The sequence below is a fragment of the Ictalurus furcatus genome, chromosome 22 (assembly GCF_023375685.1).
Source record: "Ictalurus furcatus strain D&B chromosome 22, Billie_1.0, whole genome shotgun sequence".
Taxonomy (NCBI): Eukaryota; Metazoa; Chordata; class Actinopteri; order Siluriformes; family Ictaluridae; genus Ictalurus; species Ictalurus furcatus.
This window is the reverse complement of record NC_071276.1, coordinates 2008952-2032647: the sequence shown is the minus strand read 5'-3', so window position 1 is coordinate 2032647 and position 23696 is coordinate 2008952. Positions and strand designations below refer to the sequence as shown.

The 23696-nt window shown below is 38.7% G+C and overlaps 1 protein-coding gene across 4 annotated transcripts in view; it reads right to left on the bottom strand.

The window, feature by feature from the left end:
* The window catches only part of LOC128599156 (H-2 class I histocompatibility antigen, alpha chain-like), a 37840-nt gene extending 19363 nt beyond the window's left edge, over positions 1–18477 (bottom strand). The window contains exons 1-7 of one of the 4 annotated variants that reach the window (XM_053610598.1): positions 12055–12942; positions 10701–10961; positions 10051–10383; positions 9629–9928; positions 9424–9534; positions 9016–9066; positions 6447–8919 (exon numbers count right to left, since the gene is read on the bottom strand). In XM_053610598.1, coding sequence (XP_053466573.1) covers positions 9050–9066; positions 9424–9534; positions 9629–9928; positions 10051–10383; positions 10701–10961; positions 12055–12181 — 1149 coding nt within the window. In that variant the 5' untranslated portion in view covers positions 12182–12942 and the 3' untranslated portion in view covers positions 6447–8919; positions 9016–9049. Of the gene's footprint in view, positions 1–322; positions 572–1368; positions 2414–6446; positions 8920–9015; positions 9067–9423; positions 9535–9628; positions 9929–10050; positions 10384–10700; positions 10962–12054; positions 12943–18311 lie in introns of those variants that run through there. The other 3 variants (XM_053610599.1, XM_053610596.1, XM_053610600.1) reach the window with 3 other exon arrangements.
* Positions 18478–23696: the final 5219 nt, after the last annotated feature.

Genomic DNA, 23696 nt, shown 5'->3' with positions numbered 1-23696 from the left:
TTAGTGAGACAAAACACAGCTTCTTATGCTACAGAGAAACCAGAAAGATGCAGGTTTCATTATTAAATAACATTTTTTTTAAATTGTGGGCAAATCACTGTAGTAGTGGAATACTCTCTCTGACAAATAGAAAAATGTTAGCGGTTCAAGTTAAAGGAACCCTGATAGTAGGGCTGCTGCAGCAACCTCAGAACCCCACTTCCCATGTCTCGTCCATGGTACGAGACAGAATCCAATATGCACAGTGGCTCTCTTGCAGTTTTCTTAGCCACTGAACCAACTGATATATAGCAATAAAAGCCTTAAATGTGTTTATTCTTACCTGCGGTGTGATTGAAGACTTTAAGCACTTGACTGAAATGGTGGTGGAGGTCCATCTGTTCACCCAAGATACGTTCTATCTCTCGGTCCCAGTAATGTGGATGATGTGGTGTGAACTTCTTTATCCATTCTGCCATCACTGTCCTGTTGTTGCTGGGGCAATAATACAGGAGCGGCTCTCCATCCAGTAGAACAAACGTGACACTTTCTCCTGCTGTCACTGCAGTGAAGTACTGCAGTGAATGGATAGCTATAAAAGTGTAAAATACAATCATTTGTAATTACTCAAATTAACATTAACACATGAACTAAATTCTGATGATTAAAGAACGATTTCTGAACTTATTGAATGTTATTCATTAATATTAACAGAATGAATTGACTGAAATGTAAAACACCTCCTGTTAGACTCACATTCACTCACCACAAAAGCATTTCTACTTCATCATTGAACATCAAACTGGTCATATATAGGCCTAATATAAACTTTTTTGATTATATTAACTCATTAACTGGATATGAAATATACTACTCTACAAATATATTTTTCTGTGCAATATATACTACTTTTTGTCACTCATCTTCATTTAAATCTTTCAACGATGTACTGGCCCTTTAACTGGCGGGGATTACACTCGACGCCGATTAGAGACTACAGAGTCACAAACTGCGGATTTGACAGCATGTAATCGGCCCTGAACATCGGATGTTTTTAAACTGTCAGCCGATAACCTATAGCGGGAAAAATAACCTTTATAGACCGATATATCGGTGCATCTCTAATACACACACACACACACACACACACACACACACACTACCAGTCAAAAGTTTAGAAACACTCATATCCACCCCCGCCCCCCCGAATGGTAATAAAATCATCAAAACTCTAGAATACCACAATTGGAAAGGAGATATTTTATGAGACGGATTCATTACATTTACAATTAGCCACCTGCTGGCACAAATATTAAAATACTAAATATTATAATATTTTAGCCTAAATCAATAGAGTTCCGCTAAGAAATCTTGCGGTGAGGAACCTACCTGCCGATGACAGAGGAGCAAAAAACAGGGCTAGAAAAACTTTAATCAAAGCGCTGCGTCTGTCCATCTTTATTCTTTAAGTAAACACCGGCAGCGCTGTGAGATTGAACCGAACCCTCAGCGTTGACTCTCTGAACCAAAAACTCGGAGCTGTTTCTCTGACCTGAACCCTGGGCGTTGACTCTCTGAACTGAATCCTCCGCGCTGTGTCTCTGTACTGAATCCTCGGCGCTGTCTCTGAACCGAATCCTTGGCGTTGACTCTCTGAACCGAACCCTCGGAGCTGAGTCTCTGTACTGAACCCTCGGCGTTGACTCTCTGAACCGAATCCTCGGCGTTGACTCTCTGAACTGAATCCTCCGCGCTGTGTCTCTGAACCGAATCATCGGCGTTGACTCTCTGAACCGAATCCTCGGAATGAATTAAATGAATGAATTAACGTGGGAGAATATGGCTGGCATTACATCTGATGGAGCCCCGGCGGTGGTAGGGAGGAAATCTGGCCTTGCTACGTTGGTGTCTCAGAAAGTCAATGAATGTGGGGGAAATTAATAAAGTACCACTGTATTTTACATCAAGAACAGCTATTGTTGGTACTGTTGGAGGAGATGGATGCGCTTCATGGTGATGTGTTGTACCACCAGGAGGTTAGATGGCTGAGCCTGAGCTTTTCAGGAAAGCAAGATTGGTAGTATTCAAGTGCCCATGAATAAGAAATGGCTTTCTGACCTGGCTTTCCTGGTGGATGTCACAGAGCTGCTCAATGTTTAAATGTTCAGCTCCAGGGAAAAGACCAGATTATCACCCAGCTGTTTGATCATGTCAGATGCGAGTGAAATGGTTGCACTGTAGAGCCCTGAGTTTATCTGCAAAGTTTTTTCCTGTTCGGCGTGATGACATTTAATGTCCCCGACAACCTCTGTAGTGCCAATTAGCTTCATGATTTCTCCTCGTGCAAGCGCTGGAGCTCACAGAGAAACTGGCTGCTCGAGGGCTAAAATGCTAACCCTGTTTCGGGGTTTTGGCGCAACAAAATGACGTCATCCCTGCGCCGCTCTATATGATTGGCTATAAGTTTAGGAAGCGCGTGATTTGATCTGCAGCGGAGTTTTCTATTAGCGAAGGACGAACTTTAAACGTTAATATCGCAGTCGATCATGTTCATTTAATCGTGTGCAGTCAAAATTGTAATCTGGATCGATATTCGATTAATTGTGCAGCTCTACTTCAGACACAATGCTTCTGACTTTGAGCTGTTTGCTCAACCCTTCACCATCAGTGTGGACACAGTCAGTGATGATCTTCAGACGGAACTAATTGAGCTTCAGTGTGATTCAGAACGCAAAGACAAGTTCAGGTCCCTTCCCTTGACCGACTTCTACAAATGTGTCCCAGAAAACAGGTACCTAAAGATGTGCAAACAGTCTGATTTGATACTGTCTCTGTTTGGCAGTACCTACCACTGTGATCAGACTTTCAGTCTGATGAACTTAAACAAGTTTAAACTGAGAAGCAAACTAACTGACTGTCACCTACATAATATCCTGACTTTGTCAGTAAGTCAGCTGCAGTCCAATTTGGAAAAACATTTGAAAAATAGTTACCAGCTTCCTGTCTATCATTAGAGGTCAGTGATATTGCAGGAATATGGCTGAATTGTTTATAGCTTGAATTGTTGTATTAGGCATTGAACATGTTGTACTATAAACTGGAATGTTTATGTTTTCATTAAACTATAAGTATACTACATTGAACTATAAAATTCTGAAAATAAAACTGCATTAGTTAAGCAGATTCCAGACTAGTTTTCGATTAATTAAATTATTTGTAAATATTATGAAATCATAATATTACAGTTTGATATAATGCAACGTTTACTTTTGGCCCATGTCCCTCAATCAAGCTTGATTTATGGCCCTTCATAGGAAAAAGTTTGGGCACCTCTGATCTAAATATATTAGGGGAGACTGCCTGGGGTGTGTTTTTTTTTTTTTTGACACAAATGATCAGGGTGCCTGCGAACGGCGTGGCTGTGGAGGATGTGTTCCTGGCTGTAGGAAAAGAAATCGGCTATGAAAATATTTCCTCGGCATCTCGCATGAACAAGGCGGTGGTTGTTTTCATAAAAGTGGAGAATCAAGTAAGTCGCTTGATAAGCAACGGCATAGTGTTAAGTGGAGAGTTTGTTATAGTTTCACCATAAGCAGTCAACTTATTACCAGATGTGACAATCTTAAGTGGATTTCAGAGAAGTTTCGTTTAATTCTGCAAATGAATGAAATGACAAAGGACGATTTAGAAGAGTCCACAAGGTGCTCCGCTGAAACGGGATGTGTCAAGTCTTGTCATACAAGCTGTCTTCTGTGCGAGTGCAAAACCACAACTGACACGCTAAACTTTACACTTGAGAGAAACCTTATATCAGTATTCCTATATTTGGTTGTTGCCTTAAGAGTGTTCGTTACTAAGCCTGTCACAGGCCTCAGAGCCCTTTTAGAACTGATTGTATTAAAATTTATCACTTGGTTAAATTTTTTGACTAAAAATTTTTCACATTTTCCTGCATGAATTGTGAATGATTTATGACTGAATTCAAAAAAGACATTAAAAGTAGTTGTGTCATTAGTTTAAGATTTTATGAGTAATTAATATAAAAACACATGCAAAAAATATTAATAAATGCAAACAGCTAAATTATTACAAGCCTTCCTCGTTTTCCTTCTGACCTCTCTCTCTCTCTCTCTCTCTCTCTCTGTCTCTCTCTCTCCATTTCTACACAATCATAAGTCACTTACTTAGTCAGTCAGCTGCAGAAAAGTTGCTTTATTGCATTTTGTTCCTAGTACTCCGTCTCTTCAATACATTCGAAGGGTGGGACCCACTCTGAAACGGTGACATTAATTGGTTTCACTACAGGTGAGTGAAAATTCATCTATATCCAGTGGACAAAGAGCCTAGGGTTTTGATGCCCGTCTTGATGGACCAGTGTATAGTGATGTTATGGTTATGTTATGGCCGGCACCGTTTATGCTTATGCTCCCGTGGTGTCTACCCTTGCTAAGCAACCAAGACAATGAGGAAGTTTTAGCACAGGATGGATTTACAGCACCACAAATCTCTTACAGCAGGGGTGTCAAACTCCTGCTGTATATATGAATATATTCATATTCATAATAAACTTCCCTTAGCTGTTTTAAAATCCCTGTAAACCATGGCCTCGTGGGGCTTATTGCTTTAATAAACCCCTTCAGGGTGATACAAGATGCAATAGTGACTGGTTGATTGTACATGATCTATTATATTAAACCACACACAGAGGCTACCTACCTGTACTTTTTTTTTGTATCTCGCAAAGCTCGATAATGTAATGTCCACTCAATGATATTACATACTCCATCCAATATCTATGACCATCACCAGATTTGAGCACTGAAATTCTTTGAATCATTAATTTCACCAGAAATGGTTAGAAACTGATTGGAATAAAAACAGGCCAATCGCAAGACATCTGTAGGGGGCGACACCTGGGGTGGCCAACCGGATTTCAGTGGGTGACCAATGCCACCCCTGGCCATTCTGTAGCACCCCCCCTGCTCTTAGGGTTTCTGTAATTGCCTTGTTTATTAAATATGAATATTATTCGTATAAGATAGATGCATGTTTTGAAGTCGAGTGAAACAAAAAAAACCTTTCAATTAAAGAAAAAAAAAAGTGTTTTTTTTTTTTTTTTTACATTCACATTTGAATCATTAAGCATTAATGGAAATTTTTACATTAAATTTTTACAGAGTTGGCCCAATCAAGAAATCATATGTCAACCTGTCACAAATAAAAACAACAAATTGTAGCTGAATTACCTGAGGATACGGACTGCTAACCACATAGCTCATCTCTAAATTGACATTTTACTAAAATAATCTCGTTAGAAACAGCGATTATAACAGCATATTAGTTGTGTTTAAATAATATACAGTTTGGGAGTGAACATAAATGTATATAGCCTACATTATCCCTTTTGTTAGCTAACTAGGGCTAGTAACCTAGTAATGACCAACTGAGAGCACCCTTCACAGATATGTATTACAAAGCAAAACCACATAAAACAATCAATCACTTCAAAGGTACATTACCAGCAAAAAGTATCAGAATGCATAAAATTAGGATACACTACTATCACTGTCTATCTGCTCTAATCTTTCTGGCCGTTCCACCGTGTTACAGAACAGATGCGGCTCAGATGCGCCCCCTCTCGGCTGTGTGGAAAATATTGCACTGCAGTATGATTGGATCTACAGGTGAATGCACAATATGTGAAATTGTACTCGTGTGTGTGTGTGTGTGTGTGTGTGTGTGTGTGTGCTGATCAACTGTAAAGTGCAAATTCCGGACACAGCTCATTTACATAGTGATGCCCACAAATATCCACGAAAGCTCATGTGTTTTTTTTTTACTCACTTCTATGCTAATAAAATATTTAATAATACATATTATTATTAATTATTATTAATGAGTACTAATAAGTACTAATAATTACTAATATAATTAGTAATAATAATAAGCTCTCAATCTTCCACCAGCTAAGGAACTTGTTTATGACAAGTCTATATGCAGACAGACCGGCCGGCCTCCTTTTGTATGGCGCCATTTCTTTTATCATAACTGAATGATTAGTTTCATTTGTCCCAGTTTATTATAAAAATCGCCGCTCTCCATGACATTCATCTAACTCTGACACCTACAGTAAGATACACATCTGAATGGAGAAGTGCTCTTTATTCTCCACTTGTCCTTGGTGGAGTTTGTTTAAAAAGGAGATACTGGCTAACCTTACAGAGATATTAAGTCTTCGTACAATCAATAGTAAATTATTATGAAATTGAGCTAGTGTTAACTTCCTTCGTTTATGGCATCACTTCATTTACTCACATTGCTTTTCTAAAGTAAAACTACAGTCTTCACCTGTACACACACTTTTTTTTTTTAATTTTATTTTTTTAAATCAAATGGAGGTAAACAAAAGTGCCTGTAATATTTTTCAACTTCATCAAGCAATTTACCAAAAACACATTACATAAAGTGCATTCTTTAGGTGATTTATTACAGTACATAAGACATTTGTTCAAGATGAAAGAGACAAATAAACTCATCTCCCTGCAGAGAACAGTTTCCGTCTCAACACTTCCAGAGAGTGTAATTCAGTGCAAAAGTTTATATCTCCTCCTGAGGTTTTTGGTTTAAACAAAAGAAAAGAAGGGAAAACATACTTTTAAAAAAAATGTCATATTTAAGGTAAAATATGTTTAACAGGCTTTAAGTCAAGTCAATTTTGGAGAGAGCGCAAAATTAGCTGTGCTCTCTGGGTGGGAGGGAATTCTTTCTTCCCTGTCAATCACAGTACCATTGGCCAATCACAGTACCACTGGCCAACCGTGGCCGTCTGTGAGCTCATGTGCGAAACACAGCATGGGCAGCAGTTTGGGGAAGAAATGAGGGCGGCTGGCTTCATGTGCCTCTGAGGAAGCATGTGTTAGCTTTCAGCCTCCCCAGGTGGTAGTTGTTATTTAATGGGAGAGGGCTGGCTGGTGGGTGGGAATTGGCAGCAAATTAGGGAAAGAAACTGAGGTAAAATTCCTGTAAAGTCATTTGGGGTATGGATATGCAAACTTTTGCACTCGGCAAGGCACACGCACTGTGATGTATAAAAATTCTAATGTGTAATAAATACAAATACAATGCATTTTCATTCTCAGGATGTATATAATACATTAGTAAATAATTATAAACAAACCTTCACTGAGGTAAACAGTAAATCATGTTATCACATGTCATTTTTAGACTTCAAATTCTCTGTAAATATCACAGTAGGTTACGAAACAATGCACTGAATAAAACAATAAGTTACAAAAAGTCATTAAATAATCTGTCATTAAAAAAATTTGCCAGTAAACACTGCTGTAACGGATACACTTGTGTACACCCCACACATGCATGCACACACACACACACTAAGAATTAAAGAAATAATTCAGACTTTTACATTCTTATATCTATTTACTGTATCTGTAGCACGTTTCCCTGCACTGAGAAAACTTGTTTTAGAAACGCAATGCAAGTGCAGCTAAATTCTGTTAAAGCTTTAGTGAAAATAAAATTTGTCCCATTTGACCAATTTTAAGGGAAGAATATAGTTTGATGAACTACTTACATTAAAAGTTTCTTGTTTTTTTTTTTTTTGGGGGGGGGGGGGGTCGACCATTTCTTCGGGGGACCATTGAAACTATTTATTTATTTATTTATTTTTAAAAAACAGTAGACACACACAATTGGCTCATGTTGCTGTGATTGACAGGGGAGAGATAGTATGCCCCTCCCACTGCCCTGTCCATCAAAGGGAAAAGCCAGATGTTATTTTTTGTGTGCTGTTAGATTCGCAGAACAGTCAACATGATCAGCCGATACTGATCCGAATCGTTCAAGCTGTATATAAGTGATTATGTAAGTATTCTGTTGACAGTCAATGTTAACCTTTTTTTTTTTTTTAAATTATTATTATTTTTTCTGGATAAAGTAATACCACAGATGTTGCCTTGGTTATATTATTTACAGTAAAGTTGTAGATTTTTTATCAATTGAGAATCAAATGAATAAGCAGAACTAATTTTACAGAGAACATAAATACACGGAAAATGGGGAATTTTTCTTTGTTTCTTGAGACCTCGTAATAATTCCACACCGGTGATGACATGACTGCAGCATTAAAGTTTAATGTCATCATGTGTTTTACATCCTCATATGTTTTACGTCATCAACTTGTGATCAGTTCATGAGATCGGCCAAATTTAGAGTCTACCATCGGGTCACAGAATGTGATTATCGGCCGATACAGATCGACAGCCGATCAATCGGTGCATCCCTAGTTTCTACACAGTCTGCAGTATTGTAACTGTTGCAATGATGCATTATAGATTATCTTCATCTTTTATAACAGACTCTTTAATGCCTTTTTATAACAGTGTTCTGTTAAATCAGATATATATGAATTTCATTAAAGTTTACTCAGTGTTGCAGATCATAGACAATATCTTTTACTAGTTAATTTTATGCATGCTATATTTTTGTGATAAAATGATTTAATGCTTCTATATTTTTCTTTAACGGACATACTGACACTTTTGTTAATATTATGAAAGGTTTTTTTTTTTGTTTTTTTGGATAAGCAGATTGTTCTTACCTATTATTTTACTTATTTAGTAATGCAGTAAATAGATTTTTTTAAATTACATAAAACTTCTGCATTTTAGTACAGTAATACATCACCTAAACTGAGTTAGCTCGGATGAACGGTGAAATGGTCTGGATAACACTTGAATGTTATTCTCCATTCTTCATGTCAGCCTCTTCAATACAATAGTTAAATCCCTGGATGGTCCCTTGATCTAACGTTCAGTAGCAGAACATCTTGTCGTATTCTCCTTAATAGAACATCTCTCTCAGACCATGCATGGAATGGAAAGTCTTCGAAGGCTGTAAAAATCTAAACCATTAACAATTCTAAGAGAAAATAGAGAAAAAAAATTATTAAATTAATAATCAAATATAAAGTATTAGGTATTAGGTACAAGTATTAAGTAGCAGAAGTTAACTTACTGGATTAGACTGGAACGGCTGTGAAGCCTGAAAGTCAGATTATGGACTGACCTTAAATAGATAAATATAAATTTAAATTTAGAATGCCTTCTAAATATAATTATATTTAATTCTGGGAACTGAGAGCAAAACTGCATCACAACACTGTCAATATTTTTTTCCTCAATTAAACCGTAAAAATATGACAATTCACATAAATATTAATGTCAAATCTTTAAATTAATAGTATATATTAATAATTATATAAAATATTAACGTTAATATACAATTAAACAACTATATTTTAATATGGTATTATACTAAAATAGAATAAATTACATATAATGAAATATAATGCACATAAAAGTAATATCTCATAGAAATATCTAAAATAAATTATGTTCAACTAAATGTTTGTCTTTTTCTCACCAGAGTTGATACGTTTGCAATGGAAGTAAATAACAAGAATGGCAACGAGAGCCGCGAGAGCCACGACTACACCAACGACGATACCAGTCTGCCCTCCACCTGATCCTCCATCTGTTAAATCAGTACAGAGTCTTTATTATCTGCTGCAGAAATAAATCAGCTTTCAGTGTAAATCTGTAGTTTTATAGGAAAGTGTTTCTCTGACCAGGATTCAGGATTCGGCGCTCGCTCACAGGCAGCACCATCTCCTTCTCCAAGCTGCTGTGCTGAATCACGCAGGTGTAGTTGTGTTTCTGCAGATCCTCAGCTGTGACTGTCAGAATGCTTCTCTTCTGGAAGCTTCCATCCTGGTTGGGTAACGTCTCTCTGAGATCCACGTCCTCATGCACGTCCTCTCCGTCCTTCTGCCAGGTGATATTCACAGCATTGGGGAAGAAACATGTAGCATGACACACCACCTCTGGAGAAGACGAGTTTTTCTGGAACAGTGATGCCTCGGGACGAACTGCACAGAAGAAGAGTGAAATAGAAACAGTTTTTTTTTCATGGTTTCAAATCAGGGCAAAAAGACAAAGAAAACGTTGTAGGTTGTTCAGTGGCAAATGCAATGTGTGTTGCAAACTTTACCTTTCCTTTCCAGAATCTTTCTGCCCCAAGACAAGTACTGACACAGCTTGATACACTTCTTTATGAGGTCATGCTTGTGGTCCAAAACTCGATGACCAGTAGCCTCCCATTGGTTTTTCAGTGCTCGAGCTTTATCACTAGTTGTATTCCAGATGAGGTTTTTTAGATCCAGAGTGATGACATGTTCTCCATCAAAACAAGACTGGTCGTACACTCTAGTGGAATTGCCATCACAAACGAACTGCTTGTCATCATAACAGGACTGGTTGGATACTTGAGTGATTCGGTCATCATAAAGCTCACAGCCAGACATCCACTGCCATGTGTGAAATCCTGCAGACAAAACACACACACATTACACACAAGAAATAAAACCCATTTTGGCTTCATAGAAAAGCAAAGGAAAACCAAATTGTATCTCACATTCTGCAGCTATTCAAATGTCCTCATACTCTCATTTACTAATTCATTTGGCAGACACATACCAGTGAGACAGAAACCGATCCAACCACAGAGCCGAGCAGATAAGGGTTTTGATCAATTATCCTATAGTGTCTCACTGGCAGTGCTAGTAATGGAACGACTTGTACACAATCTTAAAGTTCTAACAATTTCATTTAATAATAAAAGCTGAGTGTTTTCATTCTCACCTTTACTGTTATTAAAGTGCTTCATTACTGCAGACAAAAAGGGTTTTAAGTCCTCCTCATTACCCTTGATCCAAATCTTCTGTTTTTTCCAATAATTTTCATGCTCACACTTTTCTATCCATGCCATCTTCGGAATGATCTCCCCGGTTTTATTGTCATAGTACTCAAACGGCTCTCCATCCAGTAGACCAACAACAGTGAAATTGGGGAAATCTGTTCCTGGTGTGAGCACAGTGAAGAGGTACTGCAGACTGTGTGTGCCTGGAAAATAAAAATCAGCAATTAAATACTTTTGATTAAACAATACAGTGGCAAGAAAAAGTATGTGAACCCTTTGGAATTTCATGGTTTTCTGAATAAATTGGTCATAAATTGTGATCTGATCTTCATCTAAGTCAGGGGTATTGACAAATATAATGTGCCTAAAATAATAACACAAAATAAATTTGGATCTGATAAATGTGGACCGGGACTTTACTCAATTGCAACAAAAAGTGAGTGTTTCATTATTATTATTTTGCTTTAAACGCGCTAAGGCCATAACATATGCATATATACACTGGTGGATTTTATATAAGATCTCTCTCCCTCCAGAATGTTTAATTTTAGCAGCAAGAAAACTGTTTTGTTGTCAAAAATGGGATGTTAGCAGCGCCACCCATGTTGCTATGGCAACGTAAGGTAAAACGGAAGTACGTATACACTGCTTTGCGGAAAGGCGGACGTTTTTGACGTCATTGTGAAACGGGTCTGTTATTTAAATAAAGGAAATTAGAACAGACACAAACAGGCTCATGTGTAGTACCTTTTCCTCAAACGTGTGTTTGTCTTATTTATTCTATTTTACAGAAGGTAAAGGTAAATCTTTTCTCTCTGTATACACTGCATTATATAGTTCTAGTACACAGTATTTAATGCATCTTTTTGCACTGTGCGGTAATGTAAACAGTCACCAATGTACCTACTTGCCTATATCCTCTATACCATACTATATATTATGTGCAATCTCAAACTGGTGCAATGCCTTTTCATATACTATAAGTAGCAAATATTTCCAACTCATGATAAAATGACTGATTGACTAACATGGGGAGAAGGTTTTTACACGATATCATCATTACTGACTGGCAGGAAGAGCAGTTTACTCACACAAATCTGTTACACTACTCATCACGTGAAACTCTTAACATGTCATCTTTGTGCTAGCTGAATTCATTTTTTTTTTAAAGAAAATATTTAAAATAAAAATAAAAACCTTTTTAAAGGTGAATGATCATATTTGACTCTAAATTGAGAGATAGGGAACAATTCTAATAAAATCTGAATTTAGACTAATTAATAAAAATAATGTTACGAGGCAGGTGCGGACACGAGTGCAGGTAAACAGCAGCTTTAGTGTAGACACAGGCAAACAAATCTAAAATGTAAGGCAAGAGCATAGTAAACAGACAGGCAGAGGCCAGGTGATGAGCAAACAGCATAAACTAGGTAAAATGTGAAAACCAGTCAAGATCGGGAACCTGGTAAACAATAATGCTTCATAACAATCAGGGCAAAACACAGAGCATATACTTCACAGTGATTGTGGGTTGAAAGTCGTTTTATAGTGTAGGCTGTGATTGTGAACAGGTGTGTGTGTGATCAGTAAGATGGTGAACTTGAACATGACAGTCTCTGTTGGTGCTGGGTGTTGTAGTCTGAAGTGTCCATGTTTGTAGACCACGTTGTACTCTGGGTAGTGTAGTTGAACTCAGTTATTTCAAATAAATAACAATTAGAACTAATCCCAATGTAAAATGTAATATATTTACCCAAAGCCTGGAGTTAGCTGCTTCTATATACTACTGTATATACCATGTACATACTTTGTGTTAAGAAGAAATATTTTATTAATGTACATAATGAATGTACATAATGAACAAAAATATAGAGCAAAAGAAAACACACAGAACACCTTCTCTAACATCACCCCATTAAAAAGAAACTCTGTTGATCAATACAAAATGCGTTACATGACATTGTGTAATCATGTTGTCTGCTCAGCTAATTTCTGATACACAACATAAGTATATGCATCATGAGGATCCCCCATTTCCCCATGTCCCCCTGTCCTCATGTCTTGCTTGTTAAAGAGCTGCACACTTATTCATATTAATAAAAAAAAAAATGGTTATGCAAATTGTGTAATGTGTAACACTGATAAAGGATCAGGTTCAGGTGTTAAACACTGCTTCATGGTGCGCATTGGCAGTGAAGGAGAGTGTGTGTGTGTCGGTAGTGAAGGAGAGTGTGTGTGTGTGTCGGTAGTGAAGGAGAGTGTGTGTGTGTCGGTAGTGAAGGAGAGTGTGTGTGTGTCGGTAGTGAAGGAGAGTGTGTGTGTGTCGGTAGTGAAGGAGAGTGTGTGTGTGTCGGTAGTGAAGGAGAGTGTGTGTGTGTCGGTAGTGAAGGAGAGTGTGTGTGTGTCGGTAGTGAAGGAGAGTGTGTGTGTGTCGGTAGTGAAGGAGAGTGTGTGTGTGTCGGTAGTGAAGGAGAGTGTGTGTGTGTCGGTAGTGAAGGAGAGTGTGTGTGTGTCGGTAGTGAAGGAGAGTGTGTGTGTGTCGGTAGTGAAGGAGAGTGTGTGTGTGTCGGTAGTGAAGGAGAGTGTGTGTGTGTGTGTCGGTAGTGAAGGAGAGTGTGTGTGTGTCGGTAGTGAAGGAGAGTGTGTGTGTGTGTGTCGGTAGTGAAGGAGAGTGTGTGTGTGTGTGTCGGTAGTGAAGGAGAGTGTGTGTGTGTGTGTCGGTAGTGAAGGAGAGTGTGTGTGTGTGTGTCGGTAGTGAAGGAGTGTGTGTGTGTGTGTCGGTAGTGAAGGAGAGTGTGTGTGTGTGTCGGTAGTGAAGGAGAGTGTGTGTGTGTGTGTCGGTAGTGAAGGAGAGAGTGTGTGTGTGTGTCGGTAGTGAAGGAGAGAGTGTGTGTGTGTGTCGGTAGTGAAGGAGAGAGTGTGTGTGTGTGTCGGTAGTGAAGGAGAGAGTGTGTGTGTGTGTCGGTAGTGAAGGAGAGAGTGTGTGTGTGTGTCGGTAGTGAAGGAGAGAGTGTGTGTGTGTGTCGGTAGTGAAGGAGAGAGTGTGTGTGTGTGTCGGTAGTGAAGGAGAGAGTGTGTGTGTGTGTCGGTAGTGAAGGAGAGAGTGTGTGTGTGTGTCGGTAGTGAAGGAGAGAGTGTGTGTGTCGGTAGTGAAGGAGAGAGTGTGTGTGTCGGTAGTGAAGGAGAGAGTGTGTGTCGGTAGTGAAGGAGAGTGTGTGTGTCGGTAGTGAAGGAGAGTGTGTGTGTCGGTAGTGAAGGAGAGTGTGTGTGTCGGTAGTGAAGGAGAGTGTGTGTGTCGGTAGTGAAGGAGAGTGTGTGTGTCGGTAGTGAAGGAGAGTGTGTGTGTCGGTAGTGAAGGAGAGTGTGTGTGTCGGTAGTGAAGGAGAGTGTGTGTGTCGGTAGTGAAGGAGAGTGTGTGTGTGTCGGTAGTGAAGGAGAGTGTGTGTGTGTCGGTAGTGAAGGAGAGTGTGTGTGTGTGTGTCGGTAGTGAAGGAGAGTGTGTGTGTGTGTCGGTAGTGAAGGAGAGTGTGTGTGTGTGTCGGTAGTGAAGGAGAGTGTGTGTGTGTGTCGGTAGTGAAGGAGAGTGTGTGTGTGTGTCGGTAGTGAAGGAGAGTGTGTGTGTGTCGGTAGTGAAGGAGAGTGTGTGTGTGTGTGTCGGTAGTGAAGGAGAGTGTGTGTGTGTGTGTCGGTAGTGAAGGAGAGTGTGTGTGTGTGTGTCGGTAGTGAAGGAGAGTGTGTGTGTGTGTGTCGGTAGTGAAGGAGAGTGTGTGTGTGTTGGTAGTGAAGGAGAGTGTGTGTGTGTTGGTAGTGAAGGAGAGTGTGTGTGTGTTGGTAGTGAAGGAGAGTGTGTGTGTGTTGGTAGTGAAGGAGAGTGTGTGTGTGTTGGTAGTGAAGGAGAGTGTGTGTGTTGGTAGTGAAGGAGAGTGTGTGTGTGTTGGTAGTGAAGGAGAGTGTGTGTGTGTTGGTAGTGAAGGAGAGTGTGTGTGTTGGTAGTGAAGGAGAGTGTGTGTGTTGGTAGTGAAGGAGAGTGTGTGTGTTGGTAGTGAAGGAGAGTGTGTGTGTTGGTAGTGAAGGAGAGTGTGTGTGTGTTGGTAGTGAAGGAGAGTGTGTGTGTGTTGGTAGTGAAGGAGAGTGTGTGTGTGTTGGTAGTGAAGGAGAGTGTGTGTGTGTTGGTAGTGAAGGAGAGTGTGTGTGTTGGTAGTGAAGGAGAGTGTGTGTGTGTTGGTAGTGAAGGAGAGTGTGTGTGTGTTGGTAGTGAAGGAGAGTGTGTGTGTGTTGGTAGTGAAGGAGAGTGTGTGTGTGTTGGTAGTGAAGGAGAGTGTGTGTGTTGGTAGTGAAGGAGAGTGTGTGTGTTGGTAGTGAAGGAGAGTGTGTGTGTTGGTAGTGAAGGAGAGTGTGTGTGTTGGTAGTGAAGGAGAGTGTGTGTGTGTTGGTAGTGAAGGAGAGTGTGTGTGTGTGTGTGTGTGTTTGTGTTGGTAGTGAAGGAGAGTGTGTGTGTGTGTGTGTTTGTGTTGGTAGTGAAGGAGTGTGTGTGTGTGTGTTTGTGTTTGTGTTGGTAGTGAAGGAGAGTGTGTGTGTGTTGGTAGTGAAGGAGAGTGTGTGTGTGTTGGTAGTGAAGGAGAGTGTGTGTGTGTTGGTAGTGAAGGAGAGTGTGTGTGTGTGTGTGTGTGTTTGTGTTGGTAGTGAAGGAGAGTGTGTGTGTGTGTGTGTTTGTGTTGGTAGTGAAGGAGTGTGTGTGTGTGTGTGTGTGTTTGTGTTTGTGTTGGTAGTGAAGGAGTGTGTGTGTGTGTGTGTTTGTGTTGGTAGTGAAGGAGTGTGTGTGTGTGTGTGTGTGTTTGTGTTTGTGTTGGTAGTGAAGGAGTGTGTGTGTGTGTGTGTTTGTGTTGGTAGTGAAGGAGAGTGTGTGTGTGTGTGTGTTTGTGTTGGTAGTGAAGGAGAGTGTGTGTGTTGGTAGTGAAGGAGAGTGTGTGTGTGTTGGTAGTGAAGGAGAGTGTGTGTGTGTTGGTAGTGAAGGAGAGTGTGTGTGTTGGTAGTGAAGGAGAGTGTGTGTGTTGGTAGTGAAGGAGAGTGTGTGTGTTGGTAGTGAAGGAGAGTGTGTGTGTTGGTAGTGAAGGAGAGTGTGTGTGTGTTGGTAGTGAAGGAGAGTGTGTGTGTGTGTGTGTGTGTTTGTGTTGGTAGTGAAGGAGAGTGTGTGTGTGTGTGTGTTTGTGTTGGTAGTGAAGGAGTGTGTGTGTGTGTGTGTGTGTTTGTGTTTGTGTTGGTAGTGAAGGAGAGTGTGTGTGTGTTGGTAGTGAAGGAGAGTGTGTGTGTGTTGGTAGTGAAGGAGAGTGTGTGTGTGTTGGTAGTGAAGGAGAGTGTGTGTGTGTGTGTGTGTGTTTGTGTTGGTAGTGAAGGAGAGTGTGTGTGTGTGTGTGTTTGTGTTGGTAGTGAAGGAGTGTGTGTGTGTGTGTGTGTGTTTGTGTTTGTGTTGGTAGTGAAGGAGTGTGTGTGTGTGTGTGTTTGTGTTGGTAGTGAAGGAGTGTGTGTGTGTGTGTGTGTGTTTGTGTTTGTGTTGGTAGTGAAGGAGTGTGTGTGTGTGTGTGTTTGTGTTGGTAGTGAAGGAGAGTGTGTGTGTGTGTGTGTTTGTGTTGGTAGTGAAGGAGAGTGTGTGTGTGTGTGTGTGTTTGTGTTGGTAGTGAAGGAGAGTGTGTGTGTGTGTGTGTGTTTGTGTTGGTAGTGAAGGAGAGTGTGTGTGTGTGTGTGTGTTTGTGTTGGTAGTGAAGGAGAGTGTGTGTGTGTGTGTGTGTTTGTGTTGGTAGTGAAGGAGAGTGTGTGTGTGTGTGTTTGTGTTGGTAGTGAAGGAGAGTGTGTGTGTGTGTGTTTGTGTTGGTAGTGAAGGAGAGTGTGACCACTGAACATCAACGGAACAACTGTGGAAAGACTCAAAAGCTATTGGTGTGCACATCACCGAGGACCTCTCCTGGACTCTCAACACCACCTGCCTAGTCAAGAACACCCAACAGTGTGTCCACTTCCTGCAGAGGCTGAAGACAGCCAAACTTTCCCACACAACAGTGTTCTCTGGTCTCTGCACAGTGTATTTATTGCCCTGTGTATTCACTGTTCTGTGTACTTATCGGCTGCGTCCAAAATTGGATACTGTGTGACAGTACCTACCAAGTTCGACTCAGTACCTACTACTCAGCTTGATACAGTACGTACTGATCGGTATAAGTGGTGAGCATGAATACAATCTGGAACACTGCTTTGGACAGCACAGATTCTGACAGGTCTTCCAAGTCAGTCCCGTTGCATTATGGGATAGCACAGTATCCACACTGTAAACTGGTTCCACACTGCAGAATCAGTAGCTCATCCGGGTATTTCTCACCTACTGTTGTATGAATACTGAGAACTACTTCTTTCGCGAACTGCTTTTCGCCTACTGTGTAGTATAGTAGTAGGGATATTCAGACGCTGCAGTCTTGCATTGTTGTGTATTCACACTTTAATTTTCAAGACAACACAGTCTTGTGTACTGTACTGTTATGTGTTGCACCATGGTGCTATAAAAACGACATTTCGTTCTGACCTATACTAGCTTTGTTACGGAGCCCCCTAGTGTCAGGTAAGAAGGTAAGCGGGCGGGGGGGGGGAAGCGGGGCGGCAACTTCACGCAGGTCATCAGCACCTTACAGTAATGGAGTCAGTAAGGAACCGCCTAAAAAGTGCATGACTTGGGCAATTGTATAAGATACTACTAAGTTTATAGCCGTCTACTTCACAGGATATCTAACTTATTGCAGTGTTAGGATACAGTATGGATAAAAACTAATTCTTTATAGCATATATATTATTAATGATATACCTTTTTAATTATACATATAAACTATTGTGCCATATAAAAATCTTACACAGTTGCCCAGGTCATGCACTTTTTAGACGGTCCCTTACTGTCTATTACTATAAAGCGCTGATGACCTGCTTTTCCCAAAGTTTGGTTTCCGCGGTCTTTAACGGGAGAAAATTAAAAAATATATTCAGTGGTACTGGTTCTATGTCCACTCAATACACATTATTAAGACAATACACATTATGTCCTTTTTGTGTGTTTAATTATTGAGAAATAGAGAGAAGCTCGAATGTACCGCCCATGTCCAATATAAACCCAATTTTAACGCGGATTACGAATCTGAGGGCACGGATTACACACGGCTGTGTTTTTTTTCTTACCTGACACTACAGGGCTCCGTACTTTATAGAGGAAAGACAACAGAATGATATTGAGTGTAGAAAATCCTCGTTTAGGCCGCCGGTGAAAACAATCACAACATCATGATGTGTCGTGCTTCCAGGTGTGATTTCGGAAGATAGAAATCAGAGCCATCCAAAAATCTCTCATGCTCCAATAACAAACCTAAAAACGTTCTTTTTCCCGCTGGTTAGATGTGTTTAGATAAATTAGACGCACACATTCACCAAGCAGACAGTAAATCTTCAACACACCACATTAATCCTACAGTTAGCGGTCGGTGCTGCTAGCATAACGGAGCTAGTTAAGATTAAAAACTCACCTGTGGACATTTCACCACATCCAAGCAGGATTACAAGAACGACGATGCGGCCCATCATGTACATCTTCAGATCTTTAACTGTAATTCTGTATATAAAATACTTCACACAACTACCGAGTAATCCAGATAACTGCCGCGCGACACAGAAAGCGTCTGTTCCACAACGTTCCGCACAGGTGTGTGATATATTAAAGAAACAAGCCCCGCCCCCGCCCCGCCCCCTTCAGTGTGACGTAAAGCAAAATGAAGGGGAAAAGGTGCAAAAAGATAAAGATGTAGAAGATAGAGAAATATATTGTGACATACTGTAGGCCTATATCAAGCTCTCTTTTAACTACAACTATGTTTAAGGACTTCTGTTTAAGAAATATAAAATACAATATTTTGTCATTTTAATATTACGATAGGCCTGTATATCATATTTTATGACTTGCTTTTCCCAAATATTACAGATATACAAATAATATATATATATATATATATATATATATATATATATATATATATATATATATAATTATTATTATTTTTAAAGTTTTAAAGCAGTGATTCTAAACCGCTATATAAGGTAGCCTATACACTGCATTATACTGTATATTTCTATTACACATACCATTTACTGCATGTTTTTGTACTGTTTGGTGATATAAACAATCATCCATGTACCTCTGTATCACTACTTACTATTGTATCCTCTGTACCATACTATATAAATTACACTATTGATTTCAAACTTGTGCATTGTTTACCAGGCTTCTCAAAAATGCCTAAAGTGTTAACCAGTAATGAACATGGAGAAACAAGAGTGTACTTTGGTCCATTCATGTCATTATTGATGTCACAGGTCATGATGCCTCGTTTGTGTGTAATTACTTCCCTCTTCAGAGTCCAAATAGAAGTAAATTTGAGTTTGTAAAACAATTAATTTACAAAACATTTTAAAACTTGCGAAAACTTGTTGCCGGTTTAATTTCTGGTTAAACATGGAAAAGTTTTGTTTTGTTAAAAGGTTGTAAAAGTACTGCTGACTCTAGTTTTGATTTTACAGTCCAGGAAAATCCATTTGAACACCCATTGAGATTGGAGTTACTGTATGTGGATAAAAGTCATAAGCAAACAGCTCCCTTTGTGAGATGAGTTACTCTTTTAAATAAATTAATTAAATTGTGATATTTAGGTATATGTGAATAAATCTAAAAATCCAGAATGTGCATTATAATGAGGAGAAAAACAATAAGCAACCAATAATATTTCTGTTTCTTCACTACATTATAGAAAGCTTCATACAGAATGTAGAATACTATCAAGTTTTCTGCATCTTGAGTTGTTGTATTTACACACGAATGGTTCAGTCATACTGAAAAAGTATGAGATTTAGAATGGAGATATATAACAGGGTGGATTAGCAAATATTTCTGGTTCATGTTGAGATGACTAAATAAAAAAATAAAAAAATTAAAAAGCCTTACAGGACACTGGGATGAAGTTTTTCTACAATATAACCATTACTGATTGGTATGAATAGTACAAATCTTCCTCAATACCAATCTCATCAAATGCTGAACTTGTCATCTTTGTGTTGGCCAAGTGGATTTACTTTGTTTTCTTACCAAAATTTAAAATGTTTTACCTTTTTAAAGGTGAATGTTTTATAATATTGGATACTAAAAATTTTACCCTGATATTAAATAGAATACATTCACCCAGCCTGTGGAAGATGCTCCTGAATAGTACTGATTCTGTATATTACATACATTATGTACTGTTATTAACAAATGTTACATAAAAAGAAAAACAAAAGAAAACACAGCCCACCTTCTCTAATATCGGCCTATTAAAGCTAATGCTAAGCGAATTTCTGGTATACAATGCAAGCATATACATCATGTGGAGAAGCTGTTTCTCCTTGTCCACTTGTCTTGCTTGTTAGAGAGTTGCTCCTGCTGTGACAGAGGATAAACAGACAAGATTAAACAACAAATCAGTTAAAACAAACGTGTCTCCTTGTGGTTCACAGTTTGAAGGATACACTGACTGAGCAATTATCCTACGCTTAATTTCAATTTAAATTAGTTCATAATTTTATCCATAAAACCTACCTTTACTGACCTCTAGTGGTGCAGTGGTTACTACTGATGACAAAATGTGCAAACGATATAAAAGCAAAACAAATACACACTGGTAGTAAGGAGAGGTGATATCTCTCTGATACCCTCTAATATTAAGTCTAGTATCCAGGGCCATAGCCAGGATTTTTTTTAAATACTGAGGCTGAGCTAAGACACACGACCGTAGTATTTAAATGTAATATTTAGTGCATTTTGAGAGCAACAATAATCAGTTCGAAACTAATTCCAGTGACATTGATGGAAAATGTACTAGAAATTTGAACACAATCCAGCATTTGCATTAATGGGCTAAAAGTGATGGTCAAATAGACACCACGCATGAAATAAAGGCTGGTAATCTTTATTGTTTTGGATTTGTTTAGCATCTATAAATACTGGAACACCTTTTAAGATCATTTGAGAAATATCCAACCAGATATGTTGCATTTAAAATAAAATAATAATAATAAAAATCAATAAAGACTATATTTTAAAGACTAACACACCAACACCTATTCAAAATATAAACTATATTCTTTATAATTTTAATATTTACATTCACAATCCAACACATGTTCAGTCAGATGACATTACTGATGTTTCTTATTCTGCATGACCATTTGTATATAAATTGTGCTATATAAATAACCTTCCCTTGCTTTTTCTTGTTAACACACCCTGTGTTTGTCAGTGTCATTGTGTCTACACAGTGTGTTAGCTGTTATAACAGTATCCAGGCTATAACATTAACAAAGATTGCGGGGGATTCTACCAGGTAAAAACTACCAGTTTGCAGTGTAGGATCATGTTTTACTTGTGAAAGTGTTTTGTCGCACAGCAACTTCTAACTCCTTTCAGACAGATTATGTACAGACGCAAGAATTGTGCTCTGTAAATAATTTAATTTCCAGAAAAGAAATTACATATCTATATATATCTATATCTCTCTATATCTATCTGTCTATCTATCTATATGTCTATATATCTATATCTATATATATCTCTATATCTATCTATCTATCTATCTATCTCTCTCTCTCTGTCTCTCTCTCTCTCTCTCTCTCTCTCTCTCTCTCTCTATATATATATATATATATATATATACATACATATATACATCTTCTACCGCTTATTCCTTTTCAGGGTCACGGGGAACCTGGAGTCTATCCCAGGGAGCATCGGGCACAAGGCGGGGTACACCCTGGACAGGGTGCCAGTCCATCGCAGGGCACAATCACATACACACTCACACACCCATTCATACACTACGGACACTTTAGACACGCCAATCAGCCTACCATGCATGTCTTTGGACTAGGGGAGGAAACCGGAGTACCCGGAGGAAACCCCCACTGCACGGGGAGAACATGCAAACTCCACACACACAGGACCACGATGACAATCGAACCCCCGACCCTGGCGGTGCGAGGAAAACAAGCTAACCACTAAGCCACCGTGCGCCCACAAAATTAAACTACATAACATTATGTAAGCACATTGACTAAACACTGCTAAGCTAATTTCTGGTACACAACATTAGTGTATACATCATATGGATCCTCCATTTCCTCATGTCCGCTTGTCTGCTTCTCTTGCTTGTTAGAGAACTGCTCCTGCCATTACAGATAATACACAGACTAAATTAAACAACAAATCAGTTAAAACGAACGTGTCTTCTAGTTGTTCACAGTTTCAAAGATAAGCTGACTGAGCAATCATCTGCTACGCTTAAGTTCAATTTAAGTTCATTCCTTATTTTTTCGCCATAAAACTTAATTAGAGATAAGAAATTTCTTTTTTGAAAAAGTACTTTTTTCAAAAACCTTTTCATGACGTGTTTCCTTGATGTTCTTATTGTAAATATTCTTAAGGTGGATGAGGTGCAATCAGGTGCAAACTACTTTCTGTTTTATAGGAATAATAAACTGCCAGTAAATAAACTGTACATGTATTTTAGACTACCATAACCTCGTTTACAAAGTGTGACAATGATCATTATGTCAAGGTCACAAAATCGTAACGTGCAGGATGTAATCTATTTGATCATGCCTTTAATTTGCTTTTTGGAGTAGTCAAGTTAATTAAAATTTCTAATATTTTTGTTAATTTAATGAACCCTCCTGTAAAGAAAAGATGCCCACAGTTTGAAGGATAAGGTGATCACTCATCTTCTACACTTACAGCTCACTTTAAGTTGATTCATAATTTTATCCATAAAATATTTGATCCTTGAGAAGAGTAATGTCTCTAATTTGGAAGATTTTTGTAAACCTTTTCATAGATTTGAAAGGGATTATATTCTTAATTAATTAATAGTGTATTTCATGTATTTAATACTGGGCTTGAATGGGATTCTGTAGTTATTTAAGTGTATAAACATAAATTCCAGGATGACAGTGTTGCTGTTACATCAAACTGTCAGACAGTGGCACTAGACTCAAAACTGCTCCTCAGGGCACCACAGATATGCAGACTGTGTAGTTAGCTTGTGGGAGGACTGAGCATTAAGGCACAACTGGGCCTGTGTGTTAACACAGACACATAATAGGCCTTCACTCGACCCGATAAATAATGTACTTTAGATCAAAGGACTAACTACATAACTGAGACACACCTCCATTTTAATCAACCTTCACCCCCACACGTGTAACTCTGAACAGAGCTTAAGTCTGTAGTTATGTCTGAATACTGACAGTCAAAATATTTTGTATTCAATACCCACTAAGTGCACATAATTCAATTCTGAATACAGCTCATAATGTCTTCCAAAATTATTAGCACATTTATTATTTAGTAATGATTTTATATTAGCTAAAAGGCCAAAGCTGTTTACAAAATGTCTAAAACCGAATTAAATAGGCCTACTGTGAGTGACTGTAGGAACATATAATCTATTAGCCACTATGGTGGAGTGTGACATTACAGATAAATTCAATGCTGAACACGGGCACCTCCAAAACAGGCAAAAATGTAATTTTTTGGCAATTGGTAAAAAGAGTTAACTGGTTAAGCACATTTACACGTTCACACATGTACAAAGCTTAGTAATGTCGTTGGATGAAAACTAACGTACTCACCCGCTGACAATCCAAAAAAACCAAAAAAACAAAAAAACACGATGAATTAGCCTTAGGGTGCTAGTGCAGCCCATTATGTGGAGTTTAGCCAGATAGATAAAATAACACTGCAATAAATTACATTTACTTTTTTATCCATTAATCAACACAAAATATCCCATAATGACAAAGTGAAAAATTTTTTTTTACTTTTTTCAGAT